Raw genomic sequence first — 27,122 nt, 5'->3', positions numbered from 1 at the left:
AAAAATCTGGCAAAGGCCTGTGATGTCTCCAGTGTTTTACCTCCAGTCCCTGGGGCCAACTGAAGACAAACTTGTCTTAAAAGTTGAAATGCTGATATACAGGCATTTTCTAGAGAGCTGAGAGGCTTCTAACTCTCTAACATTTCAGGATTCTCATTCCTCAGAATTATGTGCACACAAGTTTAACTCTTACCTGAAGTCATAGTGGCTGGTGAACGTCTCAAAGTCACTTTAGGCTTTTTAAGAAAAGCTGGAGCTTTGTGGCAGCAGCCACATTATTACATCCAGCTGCAGTGGCCCTTCTTGCCTAGTAAATTCATTGTATAGGAAAGAATCAATCCAATGCTTCACCTTGAATGAAATCCAATGCATGTTTTAAGGTAAACCTTGAATATATCGTATGCATGTAATGCTAACTCGAGTGTCTCTTGCCATCAGCCACTAGAGGGCACAAAGGAACCACCTAGGAGGGAAGTTTGTTCTTCAAGTCCTGAATTTCCAGTTTAGATTTGAGAGTGGGGGAAAAATTCCTGTGGATGCCGGAAGGCAAGACGGCTTCAAAATTTTGGTTTCATTGATGATTGATCCCACCCAAATCTACTGGAAGTCAAAAATCTCAAGGATACTCAGATTTTTCTGTTAGTACAATTTTGTGTTCAGAAAGTATATAGGTCTCAGAACAAATACATAAGCTGCTCATAAACAGCTTTTAAGTTCAAGTCATATAATCAGAAAAATTATTTCCTCATATCTTAGGTTTCTGTACTTGGAACAATGTCTAAATGTGTCAGCTGTGTGCAAAGCAAGGCAGCAAAAGGACTTGCTTTCTGAACTTACACTTCTTTTGCAGGTCGCATGCCTCATACGGGTTCCATCAGAGGTTGTCAAGCAAAGGGCCCAGGTCTCTTCTTCCTCAAGTACCCTCCGGATTCTCTCCCACACCCTGTATCATGAGGTGAGTTCAAAGCAAAATTTGAAAGAAGTTGCTTCTTTCTTCCAACTCAGTGCTGTACATGTCCGGAAGCATTCCTACAACTTTATTCCAGTTCCGTGGTCTCCCAGCACTTTCCCACCTATTCTTCTGTTGTCAAAAGTGATTGGCATGTTATGTCTAAGGAAACCAAACCCCCATGTCTCCCATGTGTGTGCACTTGCATGCGTACTCTAAACGACTCCTTTGTTTCCTCCTCCTTTTATATGGGGTACCTACAATTAAAAAAACCAAAACAAAACCCAAAACAAACAAAGGCAAAAAAACGCACAAAAAACCCAAGCAAACAAAAACCACAAAAACACCCAATCAACCAAAAAAATAAACACCACCAAAATGAGACTTAGCTTTCCAGTTTCCCAAATTCTACATGTATTTATACAAACAGCCCTTGTCTGGAAGAACAGGATGTCGAGTCTCTGTACCTAGACTTTGTTGAATGGTTTACAGTTTTGGAGCAGGCTCAGGGGGAGCATATTCTAAAGGCACGAGGCAGAGGCTCTGTAGGAGCTTTGAAAATGAGTGCTCATCCAGTATTGGCAACTTCTGGAAAATAAGAGCTTTTGTCATCTTTTCAGTAGTTATACTGTTTAATCCTGTAAAACTTGTTCACCACTCTTTTTACAGAGTCTCATAAGGGGTGTTTTGCAAGTTTTATTCCATGAGAGAAAGTGGGTCCTGAAAACACTGGGGGGAAAAAATATTATACCCATTTCTGATATGTAAAATCCAGAAGAAGGAAGACATAAATATGACCTTTGAATAATCCAATTGATTTTTATTTGCTGGAACTTCTTTCTGTCATTTGGTTATTTCTGAACTTGGTCATTCTACTCGGAAAGCTGGTGCGTTCAAAACCATGTTTTTCCCCTACTTTCTAGCTGGCCAGAGACTTGCCCAACACTGGAATAAAATGTCCTATAAGATATTAAACATAATTTTATATGCGCTTATAAAATTACAGTTTTGAATTTTATCAGCTTGCTAAAAATACGAAATATTTGTCTTGATAAAAGCTCTAAAACAAGGCTTAGAGGGTGGACATTGGAAGCTGACATCTTATGGGTTTATTTTGCATGGGCTATTTAAACAGAACAGTAGTAGTTTTGAAATATTTATGTGATAGTGGATACCTCTAGACCAAAATATTGGGCAAGTAGAGTTTGAAATAGTATGTTTCTGTGCCTTTTCACCTTTTAAATTTTAACTGTAAGGTATATTTTCTTCTCTATTACTGATTATTCTGAACAGTGGTTAAATGTTCTTTGAAATGAACATAAAAAGCTCTGGCATTGTAAATCATGGAGTACAGTATACAATGTTATAATCAATATACTCAATTTGCACGAAGTTCAGGTCTGACATTCAGTAATGCTGTAGCGCTTGCCTTGTAATCACCAATAAATTGTGGTCTTTGGCAACCTAATTCCCTATAGCTGATGCTTTCTTTTGTTGGTTTACAGGGTATTCAAGGACTTTATCGGGGTTATAAAAGCACAGTATTAAGAGAGGTAAAACACTTGTCTTTCTCTTGTTTTTAATTGATTCCTTTGCCTTGCTTTGTTTTCTAACAAGATAGTAGTACAGTTGAGATCAATTGCTCTAACCATAAGTTCTAAATCCTAGCATGTTTCATTCTAGATAAATTATGAGCTTGTAATTTAAACAGAATACTGATAATGTGCACTAAAAAAACCTGTCATACATGCAAGACATCATCTACCATCCCACCTCTCATTTCTGTTGCCGCTAAATCATAAAAGGATGGAAAGGTATATGTTAACATGATGAAAAACATAAAATAAAGTACTGGAAGCTTCCTCAAGTCTTGTGATTGCGTCATGTGAAATATGTATGCCAACAATGGTGAACTGGTGGCATCAGGCTAGGTTTGGCACAGACAGATTTAGGCTTTCTTTAAATATATTTGTCAGCAGATGCCAAGAGATTAGCTGTCATCTGTATATAGGGAGGATTGTGTGTTCTTTTTTTATTTAAGGAAAAAAAAAATGTGTGAAAGAAATTCATTTAGTCTGTAGCTGTGATATGGCATTACTTAACTCTAAATCAGAAGTATTAATACTTCACTCTTGGAAAACAAATGGAGCTAAAAATATTTTTTGCCTGCTTGGCAGAAAATAGTTCCTAAACGAAAATATCTTCATAAACGTACTGTGAATTAGAGGATTGGTGTCATGGAATTGTTTGACATGCTGTGTGAACTGAAGGCAGATTATAAAAAAAGTAGAAAAACATACTGATGAACAACTTTAAGTGTAAAACTGTTCCAGAATTGGATCCCAGGAGGTCATATTTGACAAAACAGAAATTGCATCATGAGTACCTCAGATACAGAGAGGAGGCTCAATTCATATGGAAACATAACAGCTATTGTCCAGGAAAGGTTCTTTACTCGCTGTGTTCAATGATACGTGTTGATTTGTCCTCTCCTTATATAGCTCAACTGAGTACAAAAGGTTTGGGTATTTGCTGCTTTTGTTTTTGAAACACAGGATCAGATCTGTTGATTGTATTGCCATTGGTGACAATAGAGGCTTTTTAAGCCTTCGTTCAATAGCTCTGCTTTTAAAAGCCTTTCTTCATGCTAAAAACTGTTTTTAGGACAGTTACGTTAGCCAGCTCTTGTTAAGTTTATGGAACAAAGATGGATATGACCTAAAAAAAGAAATACCCAATTTAGTGATCCTTAAAGTGCTGACAAATGATAATGCTCTGCAGTCTATTTCAGTAGTTTTGAATGTTTAAAAAATTAGTTATTTGTGCAGAGATGACACCTGCTTTTCTGAAATGTAACCCCCACCACAGCTTCATCCTGTACTTATTTTCTGGCTCACTAAACATGTGTTATTCACTCAGATTTCATTTGGAGATGGGCAAAAAAGGCCAACGAATCATTTTGATTTCTCTGAGGAGTTCTGAATAAATGAATAAATTTAGATCCCATTGAATACTGATTTTGAATACTAACAGGTAGCTAAAGCACATGGTTACTACTGGGTGCTATTCTCCATAATATTTGTTTTGACATATGTCAGGGTGGTAATTAATTTGCAGACCGTATTCATGGCATAGTGTGTGACCCTGCTGAGATAACTTTGTTTACTCAAAATGGCAGCACTTTGTTGGAAATATAATGGGGGTCCTCTCCTTTATGTATATTCATAAAAGATCCTTCAGAACTGATTTCAGGTGAAGTATTGCTTTTTGGGAGAATCTGTCCAATAGAATGAGAAATAAATGATTACCAAATGAAATGTGCTTTCTTTTCAAGATGAAACAAATCATAGGTGATGTCTAAAAAAAAAAAAAAAATCTTTGAATTTAACACTGTTAAGACTGTTGCATTTTTCTAATAATAAATATTGTAAGACAATGGCCACTTGAGTAAGAACAGGGTATTGAACCTTCAGCTGGAACTGTTGTAAGCCTGATATTTAATTTTACTATTTTCCCTTCTAGTACAGAGGAAAACTGTACAAAGTACAGTTCTTCCTTAAGGCAAAGTCTTTATTTTCAGATAAAAATCTATATTAATTCATTACGGGACACATCCAGGTAGCTGCAATACGTATATATGCCAATATTTAATTCCAGAAGACTTTTGTACTTATAGAATTTGTTTACATGCTTTGGTTCTTTACTTACACAAAACCTTTTGTTTAGTTACAGTGGAGTGGGATTTTTGCATAGAGGGGCTTCAGTGCATGATTTTTCATTTAGAAATAATTGGAAAAGGCTGGAAATATTGATAGTTTTAAGATGATTATATTCTTGCACTGGCAAAATTCTTAAGCCAGAATTTAAGAAAGGTTTATTTTAGTTGTTGCATCAGGATAACATTTTTTTCATATTACATAAAGCAGATTTTGGTCCCTAAATAAAGATCTGCTTGCTAATTGCTTAGACTCAAATGAAAATGAGTCTGATTGTTTGTAAAGGGAGTTCAATGTTAAAACCTCATATTTTCCTAGAGCATAGTAGATCTTTTCAGCACAGCCTCATTCTGCTCCATGTGATTTGCATTAGCTGATGTGCTGCTTCTGTTCTGTTGCAAGGTAGTTGTTTCATAATCCATTTTTTATTCTCACTCTCACTTATGCCCTTTATTTTCCTGTCAAAATACCTTCTGTACAAATGAATAGCAGAAGAGAAAGAAATAACTTCGTCTGAGTGTACCTCAATGCTTGGAATTTTTGGCTGGTGACTTCCCCTACCTCCTTTTTGGTGACTGTTCTCTCATGCCTGTTAAATTTTGGTCTTTACTTCTTCCTTTGATGTAGTTACACTGAACTAATCCTCGAATCGAAAGGGAAGTGGGGTACAGTGCATCATTCTGTTGGCAGTAAGAGCCTGGAAGAGGCATCTGTGCTCCAAGGGAAAGCTTTTGTGATAAAGCACAAAGTGGGAGTACGGTTATTAGGTTGCTGAATGAGACTTTGAATAATGACAGAAATCAGAGGCTGTGAAATCATGTGGAATTCCCACTATGTCATTTCCAAAGCAAATCCAAGTGAGAATTGTCCTTTCCTATGGTTGTAGTGTATCAGTGTGCATCAGTGTGGAAACTGGATCATGCTACTAAGAACAGTCAATGAACAGGTAAATTTACTCATGTTTTCCAGAACAGAGACAAGTTCATTTGTAAAATCTCCAGCCATCTTATAACAAGGCAGGAGCAGACTATAAATCCACTGTAAAACCTCTAGAATGTATTTAATGGGAACGTAGTTCTGCTGCTGAGATCTAATATAAGCAAATGGAGCCAGATTTTTAATTCCTGCATAATTCATTTTATTAACTATGACCAAGTAGAACATCTGTTAAAATTCCATAATGTTCAGTTCATGGGAAAAAGAGAGAAACCCCTGAGTTCCCATTGGAGCTTTTCCATTTCCATTAATGTTACAGGACTCTAGCAGATGTCTTAAAAGGACGTTATTATGAATGAGAGGACAACACACAAGAAAATAAAGTGCCTTGTCCAGTTTGCCTGTGTACAATGAGTTACTTCACCATCTGCCTCTCTAGGCGCAGGTTGCAGCTTGGCACAAGCAGTGCCACCGTTAACTGTAGTGTCCTTTCTGTCTTGAGTTATCATAGTTTGGAAGAACTGAGCGAGTCCTGAGTTCTGTGTGGTTTTAATTTCTTTCATCACTTTCAAAAATACTGCAGATGGACTGGGCCATAGCCCAGAAGTAGTTTCGAAAGGAGCTAAAATTAATTTTAAACTCTTCCTCAAAGGGCATGGGGGATGACTGGCTCTTTATAACTCACAGGTGTCTTGAAAGAAGACTGAGAATCGCTTTCTAATGCCAGCCTTTGCTGTGCATGCAGCCCAGAGTAAACTTGTCCCCTGACTTGTAGACTCTTTTGAGACAGTTCAGGCTCTCTGCTTGTGGTGGCCTCCGTTCAGGTAGAGCTGGTAATGACACTTCACTTGACAATGTTGTTTCAGACCTCAGAGCTCTGAATTTGAAAGTAAACTACTGGTAAGTCTGAACCCAACTCTTGTACAGCGTGCTGTTGATTTTACTTTCAGTGAGACGGCCTAGTCATCACTTTGAAGAGTCCTAGTTTATTTAAGTCAGTGCAGTTGTGGGTTGGTTTGTGGTGGTTTTTATGTTTGTTTGTTTATTTTTTGTCCCCTTCAGTGTATGCAAGTCAGGACTCTAAGTGGATGAAGGCAGCTACTGCTATCTTGGGAGAGAGAGAGAGAGTACTCCATGCTATATTAATTTTGGAGAGGAGAAAGACAGCTAGTTCAAAGTATGCTATTGCATTAATGAGTGGAAGCAGTGCGACAAACAGGCAACAAATTGGGGGCTCTTCCCAATCTCAGAAAGCCAAGAACTAATAATGTCTCCTGAGGAGGAGGTAGTGCTTTCTGTGTGTGTGCTGCAGAGCTAGTGTCCTGATATATCGTATATATCAAAAGGGATATGCAGGATATGCAGTGCAGCCTATGCAGATGAAGAAGGAACTGACAGAAAAAAGACCAACAAAAAAACTCCTCCTTACATGACTTGCAACCTGGGAGAGAGAATCTAAAGCAACTGGCAGCAAAATGTGGCTTAAAGGCAACACCTGCTGCATTTTCCTAAATTTAAAGGCTCAGTGAACAAAGGATGCTGAGAAGGGTTTGTGTAAAAATGTGAAGCCCAGCTGAGATATGTTAAACACTATTGACTGAGGGAGGGAGGGGATCTCTGAGGGCTGGGCTCGATAGGGAACAATCTGCAAACAGGGAGCCTGGTTTGTTTATCCACTAGAGGTAGTTTTGCATGCTTTTCTTTTGTTAGGACATCTTTATATAAATATCCTGTTCTCCTAGCTGTTAGAGGTTTTTTTTTTTTTAAAGTTTATCTCTGTTGCTGTAGGACAGAAAGAATGTTATTAATACATTCTTTTACTTGCACAATTAGAACTTTGATCTTCTACTATTCTCTGTGTATTACAGAGCAGATGTCCATAGAAATGGGCAAACAGGACACTATCTTAATACAATATTTGGAAAAATAAACATCCTCCTTAATGAAATATGTGCAGTATCTGTCTTTTGTTACCTTCTGGACAACTGAACTGGCTTTTTTTTATTTTGCAATTCTAGACAGGTTAGGTTTAACCAGGAATTTGCCAGACAGGATCTCTAATACTGGGGGTTTTGACTTTTACTGGGAAACCAGCATTTCTTTGGCTGTGTTGTTTCCATATAGAGCAAGAACAGTCTCATGAAAGGGATAGGAACTGTAAAATGGATTAACTAGCTAGCCCCTGCCATGTGGAAAGTTGAGCAGAAGTTGTGTGACATGATTTATGGGAGGAAAGTTGAAAAATAAGTCCCTGCTTTCCCCACACCATTAACATTAACCTGTCATGGAAAGCCTATCACTGGAGTTGTATCAGCTCTTGTATCACTTGTGCCATTCTAGATATGTGTTCAAGGGATTTTCATTTTGAAAGGTGTGTAAGAGTTAAAGGTAATTCTTGTGGGGTAAGAGCAGGGGGCAAGTTCGTGCTCTGGGATAAGAGCTCAGGCACATCCCTGCTCCTTACCTGCAACATTGACAAATGGACAAAAGACATCATTGTCTTTTGCTGTTGTAGGTTATGCTTGTTACCTTTTCTCTGTAAACGCTGGAATAGTACTTGGAAATGAACATGGAGACCTTGAAAAGCAGTTATAAATGACTTTTACAGAGCACAAAATAACCCTGCTTTTTCTAATTTACCAGTTGTGGGAAATAAGTTTGGTGACATGCCTGAATGGCAAATAAACCAGCCAGGGTGGACAGAGACCTCAAGCAAATTCCTTGGTGAAGTTTGGAGTGCAAGGGGTGTCTTTTTTTTTTTTTGGCAAGCATGTGCAATGATCTCAGATTTTCTAATGGAACTCTATTTCTCAGGCTAGGTGTAATATCCATATATACTCATTAGAAGCAGAATGCAGCCATCCTTGCTGCCATTGATTTGCAGTTTACCAGTGGAGCATACAATTATTGCATCTGTCTGGTATCAGCGGATATCTTAAGATGAAAAGAATTTCATGTATGCAGAGCGTTTCTGTATTTTGAACACCACGGCCTTGCATCCAGGGTCTTTGAACAGAAAAAACTTCGAAAACTATGTGGACTAAAAAGGGTTTATGTGATTTGATAATGCAGATTCTGTCCAAGTGAATGTGTATGCAAGCAGTGTCTTGAAGGAAGCATATCCTACTGCATGCTTGAAACAGAGATACTATTTCCATACATTCTGTGAGTGGCTTTGCTAAAGCATTTTTGCAAATGATGTTTTCTGCAGTATTCATGATGTAGGCATTTTCTTCTTCACCAAACACATTCCTAACTTTGTTCTAGTTTTCTTCATGCTGCGATAATGTATACGTGATGGTTTTTTTGTTGTTGTGTGTGGTGGTTTGTTATGTTGTTTGTTTTTTGTTGTTGTTGTTTTTTGTTGTTGTTTTGTTTTGTTTGTTTGTTTGGTTGGTTGGGTTTTATTTTAACATAACTTAAAAACTATATTCTTTACATTGATTGCTTTTAATCTTCACATGTTTCACAATGGCTTGAAGAGCACACATGCGATCTCCACTGGAGAGCATGAATTTCCCCACCTAAACAAACTTACCTGTGACAAAGAATCTGGAATTGGTTGCAAATCCCTCATGAAGGAGAACACACCAAAAGCATCCCTTTCCCTGATGGGAAGGTGGGACTGTAAAAAGAGGAAGGACGGGCACCAAGAGATCTATTCCTCACTGTAAAAGGAGGAGAAGAGACTTGAAATAGTAAAAGTACTAAGTGGCAAATAAGTGAGGATAAGGGCTATTTAAATACTTTTTTTTTTTTTTTTAAGCTATCTGATAGTGTCACTGGATGAGCAACATCTTTAAATCGTTCCAGGGCAAACTAAGGATATTAGAGTTAATGGAATAACTTTGAATCTTCAGTCATTGTAGCCTGACAGCATCACACTGAAGTCAGAGGGAGCCACTACAAGTCTAATGGGACTGGACAGTTGTGCTGACTGCTGTAAAATGTGGCTGGCCTTAACACTTGTGACTGTTTCAAAGCAAAAAAAGAAAGAATCAATCAAAAATCTATGCACTTTTTTGGCTGAGTGGTGACTTCTTAGTTTTAATTCCACAGCCACATTCCACTATGGACAACTGTGTTATGTCTGTCTGAATTCTTTCTGTAGTTCTCAGTGGGAGGGAAGATTTCCTGTTTTACTAAATTGTAGAGTAATCCTGCTGGTGGCCGGGCTGTAGCTGGTGAAGATGATGCTTCATTTGTGGGTGAAGCAATTTCTATATGTCTGTGCTGAAGTGGGTAATTCTTTAACCCTAGAAAGGTATGTGCATGTTGATATAAAATCTGTACAAAGAGACATAGGGATGCATATACATGTAAAATATGGTATTGTTTTTAATAATATCTTGTCAAGCGTCTTGGACTCCCTGAAGCAACTAGTCCTATAAATGCGTGTGACTGGTGTGGAACAACAAGCAGTTTAGCAATTTTCTAAAAGTACAGGGCTGTCTTTCAAGGATGAAATTGTAGCCTGGAGTAGACCAAAACATGATTTTTACAGTGGAATACTTCCATTGCTGGAATCACACTGCTGTCAATATTAATAGCAATTGTCTGGTTTTCACACCTGGGCTGCTATTACCCAATTTCTCTACATCTGCTAAAAAACAGAAGCACAGTTAAAAGGATCAGCAATCCAAGATCAAAAGCTTTTTCCCCAAATTTCTTGTATGATGTTAACTCAGACAGTGGTTCTGCTTTAACACAAAGAGCTGAGTGTCTGTTTTGGCCAAGAGAAGATGCTCTTCAGGACCTGAGGGCATAGTGGAGTTGTGGGGATCAGGGCTGGTGTGGGGCCAGGAGCCAGGGCTGGCTGGTGTCTGCTTGCCCTTGAACTTGGCAGTGACCGAGAGCCTTTAGCACTTGGGAGTCTCCAGCCACTAATTGAGTGGTGGCTGTCATCTTGCTTTCTCTTTTATCAGAACGATAACGTTTTCATATTCTGTAGCTTGTTGAAGTAGTTCTGCAAGAGGGAGGCCTGAAGGCGTTGACATGTGAGCTCTAGTGATTTTTTTTGGACAGTGTCCTCCTTTCTGTTGTGGCTTCAACACCTCTTTAGCTTAAAGTAGCAGGAAGCAGCAGCTTTGAGCTGCAGTTCAAAGAACAGCCTGATATATACTGGCTTCTTCTGGTACTGCGTGAGGAACCTCTGGCAGTGGAGCTGGGGAGAATCTCTTAGATCATCCCAGCATTGTAAGAATTTGTCATCCATACCCTCAATATGAAAATTCAGGTCTGCAGTTATCCTCAATATCATGCCTGTCAGTGATGCTGGGTTTGCTGGGAGCCTTAATCCTCAAATTACCTTTTGTGCAGATTTCGAAGGTGGTATTGATCATGATCTTTCATCTGTAGGTACAACAGCAGATTTGAAGGGATGTAGCTAAAGCATGTAGAGGAAACTGGTTTTAATCTAGACTGCTGCTGCTGAAACCATGCCTTCATTTGAGCAGTAATAATTCCACCCACCCCTGACATGTCACTAGATTATATATGCATATAATGGCTCTGTTACTTGTTTATATAAATGTATACTTATATATATACTTATGTATATATAAATAAATATTAGACATCTATTGAGAAATATGAAACTGAAAAGTTGAATTTGAAACCCAAAGGTTACGGTGAAAGGTGTGAAAATGAAACCAGATCTGTGGCAGAGAGCTGATATAATTTCTCACAGTTATGATGTTTGGAAGAGTGGCTGGAGATGCACTCATGAGAGTCTGCTACAAGAATGTTTCTTTCAAGTGCTTAATACAGATCATACTTCTTTTTTTTAGAAAGACTAGCTTATTGTTGTCTTGCAGTAAATAAGAATTGTTTCCATTGTTTTGAGTGTAGAAGTGAACACCAAAAAAAGAAAACACTGAAAGTCATACCTAGCTTCAGAATATTTCAGAGGCCAGGATTTAGCTAACAGAATAGATGAAACAACTTTCCTGGCTTGTTTAAAGGGGAATCTTGGGAGTGCACTAGCAATCAATTCTTACAGTACAGATTTCGGCCAGTTAAGGGGAAAAGAGCTAATTTTGGGCATGGCAACTTTTGCTTCTATTTAAAAAAATAATAAATAAGAGTGGAGCACAGTGCCCTTTCTCCCGTTCTTTCCTTGCTTTGGGCAGACAGACTGCAGTGCTACGAGCTGCCACACACTAGAGGGCACGCGACGCCTGCGCTTGCTGCGGTGCCAGCCTGAGAAATGCCTCTCGCAAGGGCTCAGCGTGACCTGTGGATCTTGGAACTGAATTTGCTTTAATGTGCCTCTCAACCCAGCTGCAAAGGAAACATAACATTTGAAACGTTATTAATTTTATTTGATTCTGGGGACTCGTCCCATTGAATTTCCGGGGACTAACTTGTGTGAGTAAATGGAGTGAGATTCAGTTTGGGAACGATTTTATTGATTCCTGTTTTAAAATTTGACTGGGTTTTTGTTCTTATAAATTAACTGAATAAGGTCTGTAGCATTCCCTGTGTATTCCTGCCCAATGGAATAATGCCTATGTGATCGTGAAGAAGATAAGAGCTTGTATGATCATAACATATTACAGTGTCCATGCTGAGACTTCACAGGTTATGCAGTAAGCTATTTTAAACTTTATTTTAGCATCACTTTTTGCCAAGGTGCTGCATTTCTTTAGTTTTTCAGTTTTTAAGAAAAAATACAGTAAGGTTTATAATCTAGAAGGTGCGCACACCACATGGTCATTATCCCAGTTTGAGAATCCCACGTCATTTTGTGTGTAGTTGGAAATGCCTGTGGGGGATGGAACAGGAGAGATGGCGGGTAGCATGATTTTCATTATTTTTATAGAAATGTAGGCAAAGCCAGTCTGGTGTTTATACTGCAGATGGAAACAGTGTTATTAAACGAGGCTCTTATCTCACTTTTATTTTTCTGTTAATTTTATAGAAGCCAATAAAGTGTAAGCTCTGCAAATTTTCTTTTTATGCTGGTTGTATATGTGAAAATTGTGGTTTGGCTTTTCGAAGCCAGCAGGTCTAGTTGTGATAAAGTAGAGCTTGGCCTGAAGGTTTTGGCATCGTGCTGTAGATGCAGCAACACTCGGGTCCCTCTGGCTGTCCCGGGCTTGGACCTTTCCCAGTTAAAGGCTGCTAGTGATGCATAATATGTGACATGGATACGTTTCTGTCATGGGTAAACTGAGGCTTCTCAATGCTTTTTCAAACAAAACAAACTCCTCAAAAAGAAAGAGAGAAACATAAACCAAGATACTTTCCATGGGAGAACAGCTAGTACATTGTATTCTGTGTTTGCATTTGACATTGTATGGTCTCTTAACTTAAAAATAGAAGCGCAAATAAAGAAGTATCCATACATATCAGAATGAATGTTCATACTTTAGTGGGAGGTTGTCTGCTCTGTTCTTCCTTTTGCTGATATGAAATCCTGAAGTGTAAGAAAACATTTTAGAAGTCTCATGAAATATAAGACCATGAGGCACTTAGCTGAATCTTGTCTTGCTGACTTTAAATGTATTGAATGCCAATTAAAGGAATATTTGGCCCAGTATTAATTTTGCCACTGGCTACATACCTCACAAGTTTTGGGTGGCTCTTTTTTTCTCCTTTTTCTCCAACCCTCCCAGCATTTTGCCTTCTGGCCTGCACAGATGTGCTGCCAGTATACTTTCTATTTCTGGAAATGACCCATGCAGTTAGGTCAGTTTGTTTTAGCCTTGCTCCTTGTTGCTGAAGTAGAATAGCACATTTCCCCTAACTGCATGAAAGCCAGGGTAGACAGTCTTGATAAATATGATTAATGGGCCTCTTTGCTTTGCTCTGCAGCTGAAGGCTTCCTGAGGTTCTGTGTCAGCTGGGCTACAGCTCCCCAAAGCAACTCTTACATAGAAAGTATGCCTCAGGTTCAATTATGTCGTTAAAGACATTTTTATTCACAGCTTTTGCTATAGGAACGTCTTGGCAATTGAGATAGGGTAATAAGAGTCTGAAGAGGTGGTGTTGGCAGGAAAAGCAACAGAAATAGAATTAAATCCTATAGAGGGGGGAAAAAAACCCCACATTGATGTGAGTGATGGTAAAATAAAACATGTGATTGTCATCAAGGAACATTCAGCTTGCACCTCTCTATTAATTAGCAAACACTGACATTTGTGAGGATACTCTGTGAATTATCCTTAACGTTCAGAGGCCAGAGTTCTGCCCTGCACATGGGAATTGCTGCCTGCAGCACGGGCCGGATCCATCCAGCTTTCCTGGTGCCTGCTCTGCAATTGTAATTGCAGGAGCACATCAGCCCTTCTCAACAATTGAGTACAAGTCTTAATAGCAAATAATCCTCTTGAAGTTGTTTCCCCCTCCACTGCAATCAAAGGAGAGCTTTGTTAAGGCATTAACGAACAAATTAGCTGCTAAATACTGGTAATAACCTATTTCCCATAGATTGCTTTTTAATTACGGCCTAAGCTGTGTGATTCCTGAAATCACTGCTTTGGTAAGCCAATGTTTGTGGTCACTTCCAATCGCTGTAACTAATTGGCAAAAAAGTAATTTTTAGTCTCTTTACTGATACCAGAACACACTGTGCTTATATATTCCTGCCTGCAGAAATACTTTATCAGTGTTTCTTTTAACTGTCATTTGTATTTTAATTTAAATGTATTAGGCTGTGCTGTGAAATTGTTGTTTTAGGTTTACTTCTATGTACAATATATGTTCTCATTAGATTTTTAGATAGCATAGATATTTTTCCACTTAACTGCTACAAGAAACTTTTCCTTTGAGGAGGGAGGAATTAACCACTTTATTTTTATATCTGTTGGTTTATGCTGACTATTATTTTGCTAATCTGTGTCACAGCAACCAATTAGAAAACTTAAATGATGGTTTGTTTTTGGAGGGAGGGGATATCTTTTGTATATTTGTTGCTTTTCCTCCCCAGATTTCAATAAAGGCTGCGCGTCTTCCAATATATCATTCCGCCTTCCTTCAAACCTGACTTTTTTATAAGGGAGCACAGCCATCAAAATTGGCAAGCGTTAAGCTTGATAATTAGTTCAATATAGTGACCAATTCTGTGAATTACAAGTTCAAAGCAACATATGGACATGGATGAAATCAGATTTTGGCATTTCTCACTTAAATTGTTTCAGGACCCTGCTGGAGCGTCTTTGATCTGTAAATAACAACTGCAGTTCACTGCCTTACTTAAAATACATCAAACACATTCATGACTCTTGCTTTTACATGTAGACCTCGCTTCTAGTTACAGTTTTGAATCAGATTAATAAAGCTGTTCATGTTTTGAGGTTTCATAGAGAACGCTAGCAAAGATAGCTCTTTTCATTCTCCCTGTTTTAAAAGAAGCAGTAAACATTTCTCTGTCTTAATATGCACCCCAGACTCCATCAACAGATGCTTTATGAAATCAAAAACCATCTTCTCTATTGCAGATCCTCTACAACCCAATGGCAATGGGAGTCTTGTTTTACTCTTTCAGCAGTATAAAACAAGTGGACCAAAGGTTTATTTTCACTGCACCATTCAGTAACTTACTCCGTAGCTCCTTTCCCTCCTGCATCTTGCCCAAAACAGCCTTTTTCTTAATTCTGAACTTTGTGGTGGTTTGAACTCTGACGTGCCATCTAGCAGACAGTAGTAGCTGGGCAGCACCAGGCAGACACTGTTTGTTACTCCTTAAAGAAACACACAGGTGCTGACCTCGTTCAATAAGCATCATTGCCCTTCAATAGTTCATTACATGCACTACCTCTGAGCTTATCAGTCACCTTAAAAAGGGCTGTATGATTTCTTGGTAGCAAAAGAATGTGGGGAATTATGGCTTCTCAGTGTGTTTTACCATCAGCTTTCCAGCTGGCTGACTCTATTGCTTCTAATTTAACTCCCAGTGTTTTGCTTACAAAAGTTAAGCATTCAGCAGTAGTGCAATGTTTTGTTTTGTTTTTTCCCCTGCTAAATAGTATAATTGAGTTCTACACAAATGCCTGAGAGTTGTTTTTATAGTGCTTTAGGGATAAAGTTCTCGTCCTATACAAGTTTGTACAGAGTGAAAATTCACTGCAGCCCTCTATGCCCTCCAAAAACCCATAAGCTTGCAACTTAGCTGAAAGACAAGCTCTTTTTCTAACCCTGTCCCTTTTCTGTTTCTAGTTCCTTAATAAGATGCCAGATAGCTCACACTTGCCTGATGGGATCAGACCCATGTTCTCTCCAGTCCAGTATCTTGTCTCTCTTCATGGGGCCAGATGTGGAATCCTCAGGGAAGCTGGGAGGTAGGAAAGGTGTCCTGCTGTGTTTCAGCCTCACAGCTGGCAGCTGTTAAAAGGCAAGCATTCAACCTCCACTCACTGAGTCCTTGTTCCTACAAGCACTCCCAGCAAAAATGACTGTAGAAGTAGGTATTGCAAATCCCAAACTTTTACATTAACCCTTTTAATTGGATGCAGCTGGCTCGGAGATTTCTTACTCCAATGATTGATATTTGGGGGGCACAGCTTATATTTATTATCTGGGAAAATAAATGATCCTTCCTACTTATTCTCCATTTATCTTTCCCTTCAAGTCTCTCTTCAAAAATGGCCTTATTTGTTTTTGCATCCTCCCTTGCAAAACAGGATTTGTTTTGTAAATTAATATATGAAATTTTTCTGGGATTTGGTAGCATTAGATTCTAAAGAATGTTATTCCTCTTTTGGTTGTCCCTAGTATTTGTATCAAAACTATATCCCACAAGGTTGTAGTTTATGTATTTTTTTAGTTATTCTTTTGTTTTCTTATTTATTTACTCTTCTTGGTACTCTGAAATATATGCATGTTTTCTATGAGTGCTAATACTTCATCTTAAAGAGGAGGAATTTCATTTTGGATTTGTGGCTCTGTTAACTCATGTTCTCTATTATTTATTTCACTTTTGTTGTCAGTTTGTGTATGTGTTTATTCTGTTCATCTTGAATATTATATAGTTGAGAGATGCTTATTCTGAATATTTAATAGTACTAATTGTTACTTTAGAACACAGAGTTTCTGAAAGTGTGAGATTAGAAACTGAGCCCAGGAATTTCTGTGGCAGGTTAGGCACTTCTGGCCTCAACTGTCATTGACTGGAGGAAGAATGAAGCCCATGGTGCCTGTTCAAATCACTGAAGTGTTCCCTTCCCTGATGTTATGATACGTGTCATACGCTCTGAGAGACAATAGGAATGTACAGGTGCATAAATGTTCTCTGGATAAACTTGGATGTTACTCTGTCTTCTCGCTGTGCCTTTTACGATACACATCTCTTAGACTGATGTGAGTATGTAAAATACGAGCTGTTTTTGAGAAAACTGAAGTGTATATACATCTAACAACCATGGAAAAAATGAGAAGCAAACTAGATGCTCTGGTGAAGTTTTAAACACCAGCCAACAAAAAATCCCTGATGTGCTTGTTTTCATTCCTGTACTTTTTAGAGGCTATTTCATAATTGTTGATGCTCGATTCGGAATTTTAGGAGGGTGTTTGAAGAAGACAGTGTAGTTGTATGATTTAAGAGGCTGGTGAACTGCCATGGCCTTCGTGCACAATGACTGAGAATAAACTCACCCTGCCTAGATATTCCAGATGTCTGTGAGAGAAAATAAACGAGGGAAAACAACAACCATTGAGTGAGGGAGAAATACTTAAAAATAAGTGTTTGGGGTTGGCAAACCATGGGGAGAGGATTCTGCCTGAGATCCTACAGGGCTGTGGCTTGTTCAGAGTGTTGAAAGACAACATACAAAAGATCTTTAGTCCTTTGTTTTACTCTGAGTCAATATGTTGCACAGATCCATGGGTCAGGTGAACATAAATTGCGCTGTTGGAATTTATCCGGCCAGTAACTTAACCTCTGACTCACCCCAGTGATGGTACAGCATTACAAATGTAGTCTTCAAGGAAGGATGAACACATTTCTTAAGCCATTGGGCACAAACAAAACCTTCCAAATCAGTCAAGAATACCTCCTTGTTCCACTGTGCCGTCACCCCTTGTGCCCTGGGATGCGTTTATTGTGGCCAGCTCTTGGAAAATTCAATCTGCCCATCTGTGTTCTGTGCTCAGAGTGACTGAAAGTACCTTTCCTTGTTTTATCCAGCTCATGCTTAGCTCTGTGTCCTTTTAAAAATTTTCAGAGCTCCAAGTGTGATGACTCTCAGCTAAGAATATGTATATCTATGGTTTGACAAACTAATTTACTTCAACAGAAGGGAACATAAAGAAGGGAAGGCAAAAACATGGTTTGCTTGATAGTCACAGCAGTTTAGGAATTAACTCATTCAGGCCGCAGGAATCCTGTGTATTACTAACAAGAATGTATCTTCTCGCCTGTGATTTCATTTTACCTTCGTGCTCTCTCAAAAACCACCAGACATGCAGAGCTCCCCCTAACAGTGGGGAAGGAGCTTAGTACTTCCAGAAACAGGTAAGGCTGCTTAAGTGCTTAAATCAGGTTTAGCTCTTCAACTCTGAAGTATGGGAGTTGGAAATGTCTTGTGTGTGTAAGGGAACTATTCACTATTCCCATTGCTAAATTTCCTTTCTCTAGTACTTCCCCCAATTTTTAATTTAAAAAGGGAGCAGAGCTGGGTAGTATTGGCAGGAAGAAGCCAGTTCAAGGATCAATATGAATTTTGTGCTAAGTAGGTAGCTGGAAGATCCTGCCTGGGTCATGGGGCAGACACTGAAACCATGGGACCACTTGCTGAGATCAGTGTTTGATGGGATGGCCTTGAATGACTTAAAAGTATTTATTTTCCCAAGGCCTGTGAATTGCCAACACAAGGAGTACTTTTGCTGTAATAAAATACTGTGTATTTAAAGAGAATTCCTTCTTTCTCAGGACAAATGTGACCTTGATTAAATTATTTCTATTTTTAATCAACTTTGAGGTCCCTGGAACTTCCAGAGTTCTTAGCAGCTGTTCCTCAGATGTCTGCTGGCCTATTGGCCTCACAGATTTCCCCATCTCCTCGGCAAGACTATAGACTTGGAACATGTCCTGAACAGCCAGAGGTAACATTTTGTGGCCAAGAAAGACCAAGTGATGCCCTGAGCTTGGGAAAGGGCTCTGTAAATGGTCTCCAGCGCATCCCCACAGAAGCTATATGTTGGAGAACCCTGTTAAAAAGCACTTCAGCTTTAATAGTTGTACACTGATCCCCAAACACTGGCTCTTCCTTCTGCTGCCTGTCTGTCTTTTGTGCATTATGTTTCCTTTGAGAGCAGAATACAGGCAGAATCTCTTAGGCTTCTGCTTTACTCTTTAATCCAGCACCACAAACCAAAAATCCTTGGGGTTTAAACAGCTTCACTGTTTATTTACACAGGTCTGCAGCGGCTTTTTGTTTTCTTTGTTGTTTCATCTGTGGTTTTCCCTCAGCCACATTTGGGATGGTTCTGTTTTCTGTAGGAAATTCTGAGCGGCTGTTGAGCTGTGTGCACGCCACCTTCCCTGGACGTGCACCCGGTCATCTCTGCACATGGTGCAATGCCTGTCCAGCATCCTGTTCTCAAGGTCATAGGACCTCTTTTTTACCAAAGTAGGTCTATAAAAAAACGAAACACATTTTCCTATGGACCCGTAATCCACCGCACCTCTGCTTTCCCTATTGCACTGTCTCAAGCTCTGCTTTCATGCCCCAAAACTCCCTCCTACAGCCGTGAGCTCTTGGTTGAGCAGGTGACAACATGAGCTGGGGCACTACTCCAGGTGTCCCTGTGCTGGTCACCTGCCTGTGCCATACAGATAACTATTAAGCTCTTTCTGCAGCCTTTCCTGCAAAGTGATGTTGCCAAATGGAGTCTCTCAGCTCAACCAAAATGCTTGCAGATGTATTTGAGATGTTTGTTTGATGTTCACAGAAGTTTTAGGAGTTTCGTGCCTAACTCTGTCTTAATTGCTGAACATCAGATGGTGAGTTCGAAAGCCAAGCAGAGGGGAAAAAGAAGGCAATTTCATGCACCGCTTCAATAGCAAACCAGTCTAAAAATGCACCTCTATACAGTCAGAGACAAGATGTCAGTAAATATCCTTTAGAATGGCTTGTGTTCCATTACTTACTGGTACAGCAGTGACTTTTTGGAGGCGGATTATAAGCATATGGTGGAAGTGGAAACCTTACCATCCAGACATTGTGTAGTTGGAGCTGGTGGAAGGTAAAACCCAACAATGCCAGTGAAATTTGGATTAGGACCATGTTTTATGGTATTGCTAGTTGGCAAAGGCACCAAGTTTTACTGTGCTAACCAAATACTGTCATTTATCATGTCTCAGGTACCCACTGAAAATACATGGGCTACAGTCCAAATACTTGTGGAGATTAACAAGTTGAAAGTTTAGTTCAGGGCATTCCTGAAACCTCTCAGGAATTAAAAACGAGGAATACTTCTTGGTACAAAATGTCCTCAAACTTCCATCAGCGCAGATGTCCTTTCTGCAGTTGTTATGGATAGTCTGCAACTAACCAAACTGTGACGCAGGTCTGAGGTACCACTTTCCTTTTCCTGGTAGATATGAGACCATTTAATTGAAGATTTAGTTATGGAGTTTTCTCTCTATGAGCAGAATTCCATAGTTTATTATAGTGAAATTCCTGAAATAGCCAAAAAAAAAAAAAAAAGGTCAGTTAAGGGAGGATCAGGCAGCTTAAAGCCAAGAAAATAGAATTGCATGGTGTTGTATGTGCATTGAGTTGTAATGGCCATTACCCATCATGAGTCAGACTTGTAAATGCTGTATGTTTGCAAAGGAGGAAATGTGCCATTGCTGGTTTATTTTCAATCAATGCTATCCATAACTGTTACAGGTACTTGAATGGGCTTACAAATCTTTTTCTTTTGAGATATCTACTACTTTGCTTCTTTTAAGGTTTAGCACTTTTTTCAGGTTTAGCACTCTTCTAAGGTTTTATGTGAATCTATCGATGTTATTTCTACCATTTGTGATTTTATTTCTGCCTACAAGCACTACCATTTAATTCTGTCAAAGGTGTTTCCATAATTAAATTTATAGTGCAGCTTAATAACAGTTCAGAGAGTATAAAGCTCCCAATGTGCTTTAGTTCTATTTGAAAGTGGATACCTGGGCTACAGATTGGATCAGAGACAGTAAAATCGGATAGCATTTTGTGACCCTAAAGCTTTTCTGTTCAATCACATTTTAACATTCCATGTTACTGGGATAGAAATATTTTTTGTAAAGCGTGTTTTGAAGTATTTTAGTACAGTAAAGAAAAATCACTATAAACCAGAACTATTGGTATTTCTGTGTCTTAAGAGCTGTTCTGCTCTCCAAGCTCCTGTTAACTTAAGTGTGAACTGCTTGAATGAGATGTTTGCAGGGTCAGGCTGCTTCCAGGTATCAGTATGGCAGGTACCCTGGTTTTCTTTACTTGATGAAGCATGTTGAATGGACAGGAAATTACTAGTACCTTGTCTTTCCCCTTCTTTCATTTTTCCATGAGAATAATCAGGAGATAGAAGTTTGTTGCCTAACAGAGAAATCATCAAATTGTGCTTTGACAGTAAAGAAATGACAACTTTGGAAAATCCTAATGAACAAAAGTATTTTGCAGGTTTTGGAAACTGAAGTGTCAAGAATATGGGCCCTGTGCAGATGCCACAGCTTGAATAAACTTTCTGATCAAGCACACAGGTGTACCTTAGGACAAAAGAATGCAGAGTTGAGCATTGCTTTGGTTTTACCATGAGTTTTACTGCAATATATCCTTTAATGCTTGTGCTTACAGTGACAGAAAACCTTTTGATTACCAATGCCTATAAAGAGCAGATGATATCTTCTGAATGTGCTTTAATATGAGAAGGTATTGAGTATAGATTGACACCGTGTGTATTTTGAATGAACTGTGTCTGTAAACTCCATTTCAGTGTTACCTGTGCTTTGAAGAACTTATGATATTTATTATGTCTACAGACATCCCATAAATTCTTATTCATTCCACCTGCCTCCCTGTGCTAAGTTCCTGCTGTTACAAGTAGAGCTTTGATGAATATTTAGATTGCACTATAAAGTTCTTTCTTTCAAAGATACGGATTTTCCTCCTGGAGAAAGTTTCATCTCTGTTCAGAAGCACATAGGAGAGAAGAACTGTCTTGTGTCTGCAGCTCACCAGTGTTGCAAGTGGAGTGGAAATGAATAGCTCTTCCTAGAGTAGTGCAGAGCAGCAAATACTTTTTCCTAATACCTCAAAAGCTTGGTTGAAAAAACAAGTTTAGTATATACTGAAGATTTTTGGTACTGAAGCCACCTCTTTCCCTAGTCCTGAAATGACTGCAGTAATCATCTTGGTGGATATTGTTCTGTGATTGTTTCATACTTGTTAATTTTGTGACCCCTTCCCTCCTTTCTACCTTTCCAACCATCCATCAGAAGTATCAGAAGCCTCAGTCATAGGAACCTGGCTGGGCTTGCTTTATTTTCCCTCTTCAGGAATCAGCTATTTAGTATGAGATGGAGTTTTATATATGCAGCTGTTTGAAATTACATCTTCCTTTTCTGAAAGGGGATGTTTACTGCCTCATTAATACCAGTTAGAAGTTCTACTTTATAGCATTACATTAATAAAAACAAGGTGGAAACATTAGTGGAAGGGTGAGGTCTGAGATTTTCATTGAGATTTTGAGTGTCATTCCTGTCCTTGTAAAGCTACAGGTAAGCCAGTGTTCTTGTGAGAAATATGTGGCCCTTATCTGGCCAGATAGTTTATAGAGCTTTAGATGTATCATTTATCATCTTCCTTGTCTTTCTTCACAAATGACTTCTTTGTGAAGCCGTCTAGTCGACAACCATTTTATCAGAGTTGACTTTGAGAGGTCTCCACTGGAACTTCCTGGAAGACCTTGTCATTTAATGCTTTAATTTTATCTTGAAGCACTGCGTTCCATGGAAAATGCCGTATATGTGTGAACATATGCCCCTGTAAGAGGAAAGCTGAGATCTTGCAGCTACTAGAAATGTTTGTGTTGCAGTGTCAGGATCTGACCTTTTTGACTCTTGACAGAGGACTCTACAAGCAATCTGGATCACGTATGTGCTGTTTTAGGCTTCAAAGCAAAATTGGAGATCTGTGGACATAATCTGAATGTCCCTTGTGTTGCTGGAGAATAAGACGTGTAGGTGAGATGTGTTCTTATAGAAAACGCTTATCCAGAAGTTCTTCCCTTCAGGAAATGTACACTTCTGAATGCAGCAGTAATCATTAATGGAAAGAGGTTGTGTTCTCAGGTAGACTTTATGCGTGTTACTGCACATCTGAGCTGGCACATTATGTTTGGGTCCTTCAGCCGCTGCTGTAATATGAATAATCCATACAAACCCCATCAAAAGCAAAGCCTTACTGTTTTACTGTGTCCTCCCAGCAAAAGGTCATCTTTGAGCTGATGACCTTATAGTCCAAGGGACAAGATGAAGACCTACCATTTTTTCCAGATGTCAGATCCAGAAAGACTGAGTGCTTTGCCTGAGGTTATGCTGCCAACTTCCTATGCAGTTGGGGAATTCTCGGTGCCAGACCAGTTTCAGAAACGAAGGACTGTCCTACTGCCTCACTTAAGGATTTTTTGTTGTGACTAACAGTCAAGCACACACGTGCCATTTCTGCAAGGCGCTGCGGGGTGAAGCTGTCACACTGGCTGACTTTGCTAATGATCTCAGAAATTCAGTGTACATATATGGTGACTTCTCTCCTGTTCACTTTTGAGCTCCACAATAACATAGTCTGTAGCTCAAGCTTCTGCACCACAGAATGCCTCAGACTGCACAGGCGTGCACAGACTTTTAGGGTTAGACTTGTTTCCCACAATTTTCTGCATGTTTGTCTCCAAACGAACCATGAAATGATTCAGTGCCCGCATGTGGTTTTAATAACAAGCGTATGTGGGCAAATGAGAAAATACAGAATGTTCGACTGCAAGTTTCCAGCATACGATACAGGTTAAAATTGAAGTAGGTTTGTAGTACAGTGTTTGTCAGAGTTGGTTAATTACTGTTGCGTTATATGACATTTTAGATGAGAGTTGTCTCTCTAACCTTGTAACAACTGTTGAGTGGTGGAAGGCTCCGCGTTTAATCAAGGGCAGATTTGGAGCAATAAGCTCCTGTTTGATCTTTGCTGAGATCCGACTGTTGTTCTCGGAAGTTGTGTGGTGGTGTTGTTGGGTTGTTTGTTTGTTTGTTTGTTTTGCTTCTATTGTTATTGGTTGTAGGGATTTTTTGCCCCCCCCTTTTTTTTGAGAGAGAGAGAAATTGAAAAGAAGTGCAGCAAGTAGCTTTCTGATCTTGTTTTAGCTGAGAGTCACGTCAAGGACTTATGCTTGTTTAATAGTCACACTAGGCATCCGCATCTTGAAAACTACAACTGCTGTAGATAAATTCTGGCTTCCCGTGGTCTTTTCAAGGTCCAGGGCAATCCGTCCCTTCACCATGTATCCTCAGCTTTGCAAAGCACTTCTGAAAAGACATTTTATCTTCCATTATTATTTTGTCAGAGGGTATTAAGTTCTCAGATTTTCAAAATCTGTTTTTCTGTTCTTTTCTTCCACTTCATACATGTTCAACTCTGATGTTCCTTCCATGCATACCGAAGGGAGATTGTGACATCTCACTAGCTCAAAATCAGAAAAAGAAATGTATTGCTGTCAGATGAGAGAATCTCTGTTAGACTATTCTGACTCTGTATTTTCTTCTGCTTCCAAACATGAAGGGTTAATGTTGGTTTAGACTGAACCAGCTATCGCTAACAATCTGGCATAGGCTTGCTGATGAAATACACAGTGAGAATTGCCTTTGTCAGTCTTTGAGACTGATGTCCTTGTGTGTGAAAGGGAGGAAAAGCATTGAAAAAGCCATAGGGAAGAAAAATGATAAATAAAGACAAGTACTTGAAAATTTTCTGTGAAGGAAAAGAGAAAAATCTGTTGTTATGCCTGTGATGAGAAGGTGAAGAAGTAATGACTTAAATAGCTCTGGGGAACTATCCAACAAAGCAGCACCTGAGCTGATCATGACGCAGGCCCATCCATCACAAGAGGCCCTTAAAACAGGTCAAGCATGTTGGGAACAGGCACTGCCCTTGGTCTACAGCTTGGGATCTTGTTTTCCCTGTAATATTGTAATTCCCGGGAATGGCAGGTGTAGCTGTAAGAGAAAGTGAACAAGAAACATAAGGGAGCAGTGCTTTCAGTATCGTGTAGAGTAAGAGACTTCAGTAAAACAAGTGGATAAAGCCTATAAAATTCATTAAACTCTGCATTGCTCCACTTGTGTTATTGGAAGAGTTTTTTCTCTATGGAGATTTTCTTCAGTATCTAAATGATGTGTTAGGGTGACTGTATTGTGTAGAGGTAATTGAACTTGTTGTATATGAGATGTACTGGGCTACACTGGTTTCTTCTCACCCTGATCTTTGGGCACCAAACCGGATTGCAAGGAGAACTCCCATTGCACATATAAAGGTCTTTTTGCTGCAACACGAATAGCACAGGTCTGCTGGAAGCTCTGGTCAGTGCAGAGGTCTGAAATGACAGCAAAGAAGCCGTGGTAAAATTTGCTATAAATCCTGCCACCTCCGTAACTGGCATATATCAAACTTACAAGAAGTATATTTGGCTCAGAAATTTGAAACCAGTTGAATGTCATCCAGGCCTGTAAGCTGGAGAAGGCCAAGTGATCTGTGTTTTGGGAGTGCAGAAGACCTTAGGAGTTCTCCATGGCTCTTCTGGCTTTTTGCCTTGCTGTGGAAATGCGCCCAACAGAGGGAGCTTATGGGACTTCTCACAAAGCAAAGGCTGTACCATCAAGGCAAATATCTGTGTGTTCTAGAGAGGAAATGCACTTCTCTGAGGCACAAACATCCCAGAGTTCTCTAGATGATAACACCTGTATGCAGTTATTTTATCTCTGGGCTCATCGGGATTTAGGAGCAGAGCCATATCTTAAAGGAGCTGTCACAGCAATCCTTGTTTGCCTCCAAGGTGTCTCCTGAAGTGCTTCTGCAGGTAATCAATCAACTAATAAAATACACTCTTTGACAGTAGGTGGAATTTGGAAATTAATTTGCACCCCTTAAATGAGGTTTCTAAAACTATAATTATCATGAAAGGAAGAAACGAGCTGTGTCAGGTGTATAAATGATTTATTTTTCAAGAATAAACTGTCACCAAAGTGGCACTTCAGCTTACAGCGTCTGTGCTGCATTTCTTTTAAGTGAATTAAGCAATGACATTTGCCTCCCCTCCCGCATTTGCAGGTCCTGGGGCAAATCTTCAGTTATTTGTGAAGTGATTGGTACAAAAGTGACCTGCGACAAAATTGTAGCTGCTTTTTCCATGTTCTCTTTCTCTAATGTGTGATCACTCCTTGCTACCACATCACTCCCTGCTCAATGCCTTATGCCCAGAAGACTCTGTGGTCTCCCCAGAGGACACCACAGACTTGTGCAGCCCCGTTGGCCATTCAGATTTCTCATTAACTCTCCAAATGGTGGATTTTATGAACGGGATGTTGGTAACATCAGGAGATAGAAAGGGGAGGAAGTTTTAACTAGTTCGGGGTCTGGACTGTGTATGGCAAGGGGAAATCCAAAATATCAGATTCTCTCCTCTTTTTTTAATGAGCCTCAGAGATCTGGTTTTGAAGGTTATGAGAGGGCGTTTTTTATTTTCCTTTGGAAAAATCCAAAGAAATATGAGAATTGTGAAATTTGAATGGTGAATCATTTCCAAAAATATTTACCTTCAAAATCGAGCAAATACTCTGCCAAAAATGTGTCACTGAAATGTCTGATCTGTTTACCAGAGCATCCAAAACGTATTTCAGCTGTGTAGGTAAAGGGGACATGCAGCCTTCACTGTGAAATTGCCACTAATGACCCTTCTAGTTGCTACATCTGAAATGTATTTGTTGCTGACATGTAATTTGCTGGCTTCAAAGTGTGTGTGGTGTGCTGATATACTATATGTAGTTTGTGTGACATGGAAGAAAATGGTCTCATTATAACGTATTAATCTTGCATTATTGGTGCATTAATTTCAGAGAAAGCCCAAGAGGATTTCTATTCATTTGTGTCACACTGACTGCCCTAATGCACTGTTTCTGAGAAGGGCTATGCCTGATTATTTCCCCTGTATTTGGTTGCCTGAAGTTAAGTTGACTTGAGAAACGGATGTGGATGCTCAGCACCACTGGCTTGATTCAAGAGTCTTTTGCACACTGTGAGATTTCTTGGGAAAAAAACAGAGTGTGAGTGAAATAAAGTACAGTGCCCTTTATCTACATTAGTAATGCTGTCTCCTACACCAGAACTGGCTGTCACTGCAAAGCATCGCAAAAAAATGGCTTGTGAGCAAAACATATTTGTGATTCTTACTTTTACGCTTAGGAGTGTAGGTTGGAATAATGCTATGCAAAATCCTTTCAATATCAACTAATACCTTTCTTCTCCTTCCTCCTCCAATACCACAAAGTATTTTTA

At 39.3% G+C, this 27,122-nt stretch overlaps 1 protein-coding gene across 3 annotated transcripts in view; it reads left to right on the top strand.

The window, feature by feature from the left end:
* Positions 1-27,122, top strand: part of SLC25A26 (solute carrier family 25 member 26) — an 81,434-nt gene that overhangs the window by 15,487 nt on the left and 38,825 nt on the right. For all 3 annotated transcript variants that reach the window (XM_082060384.1, XM_082060383.1, XM_082060382.1), the window contains 2 exons: positions 851-955; positions 2,455-2,502. In XM_082060384.1, coding sequence (XP_081916510.1) covers positions 851-955; positions 2,455-2,502 — 153 coding nt within the window. The remainder of the gene's footprint in view (positions 1-850; positions 956-2,454; positions 2,503-27,122) is intronic.

This window comes from Streptopelia decaocto (assembly GCF_964273445.1).
Source record: "Streptopelia decaocto genome assembly, chromosome: 8".
NCBI lineage: Eukaryota > Metazoa > Chordata > Aves > Columbiformes > Columbidae > Streptopelia > Streptopelia decaocto.
This window is presented reverse-complemented; position numbering and strand designations above follow the sequence as displayed.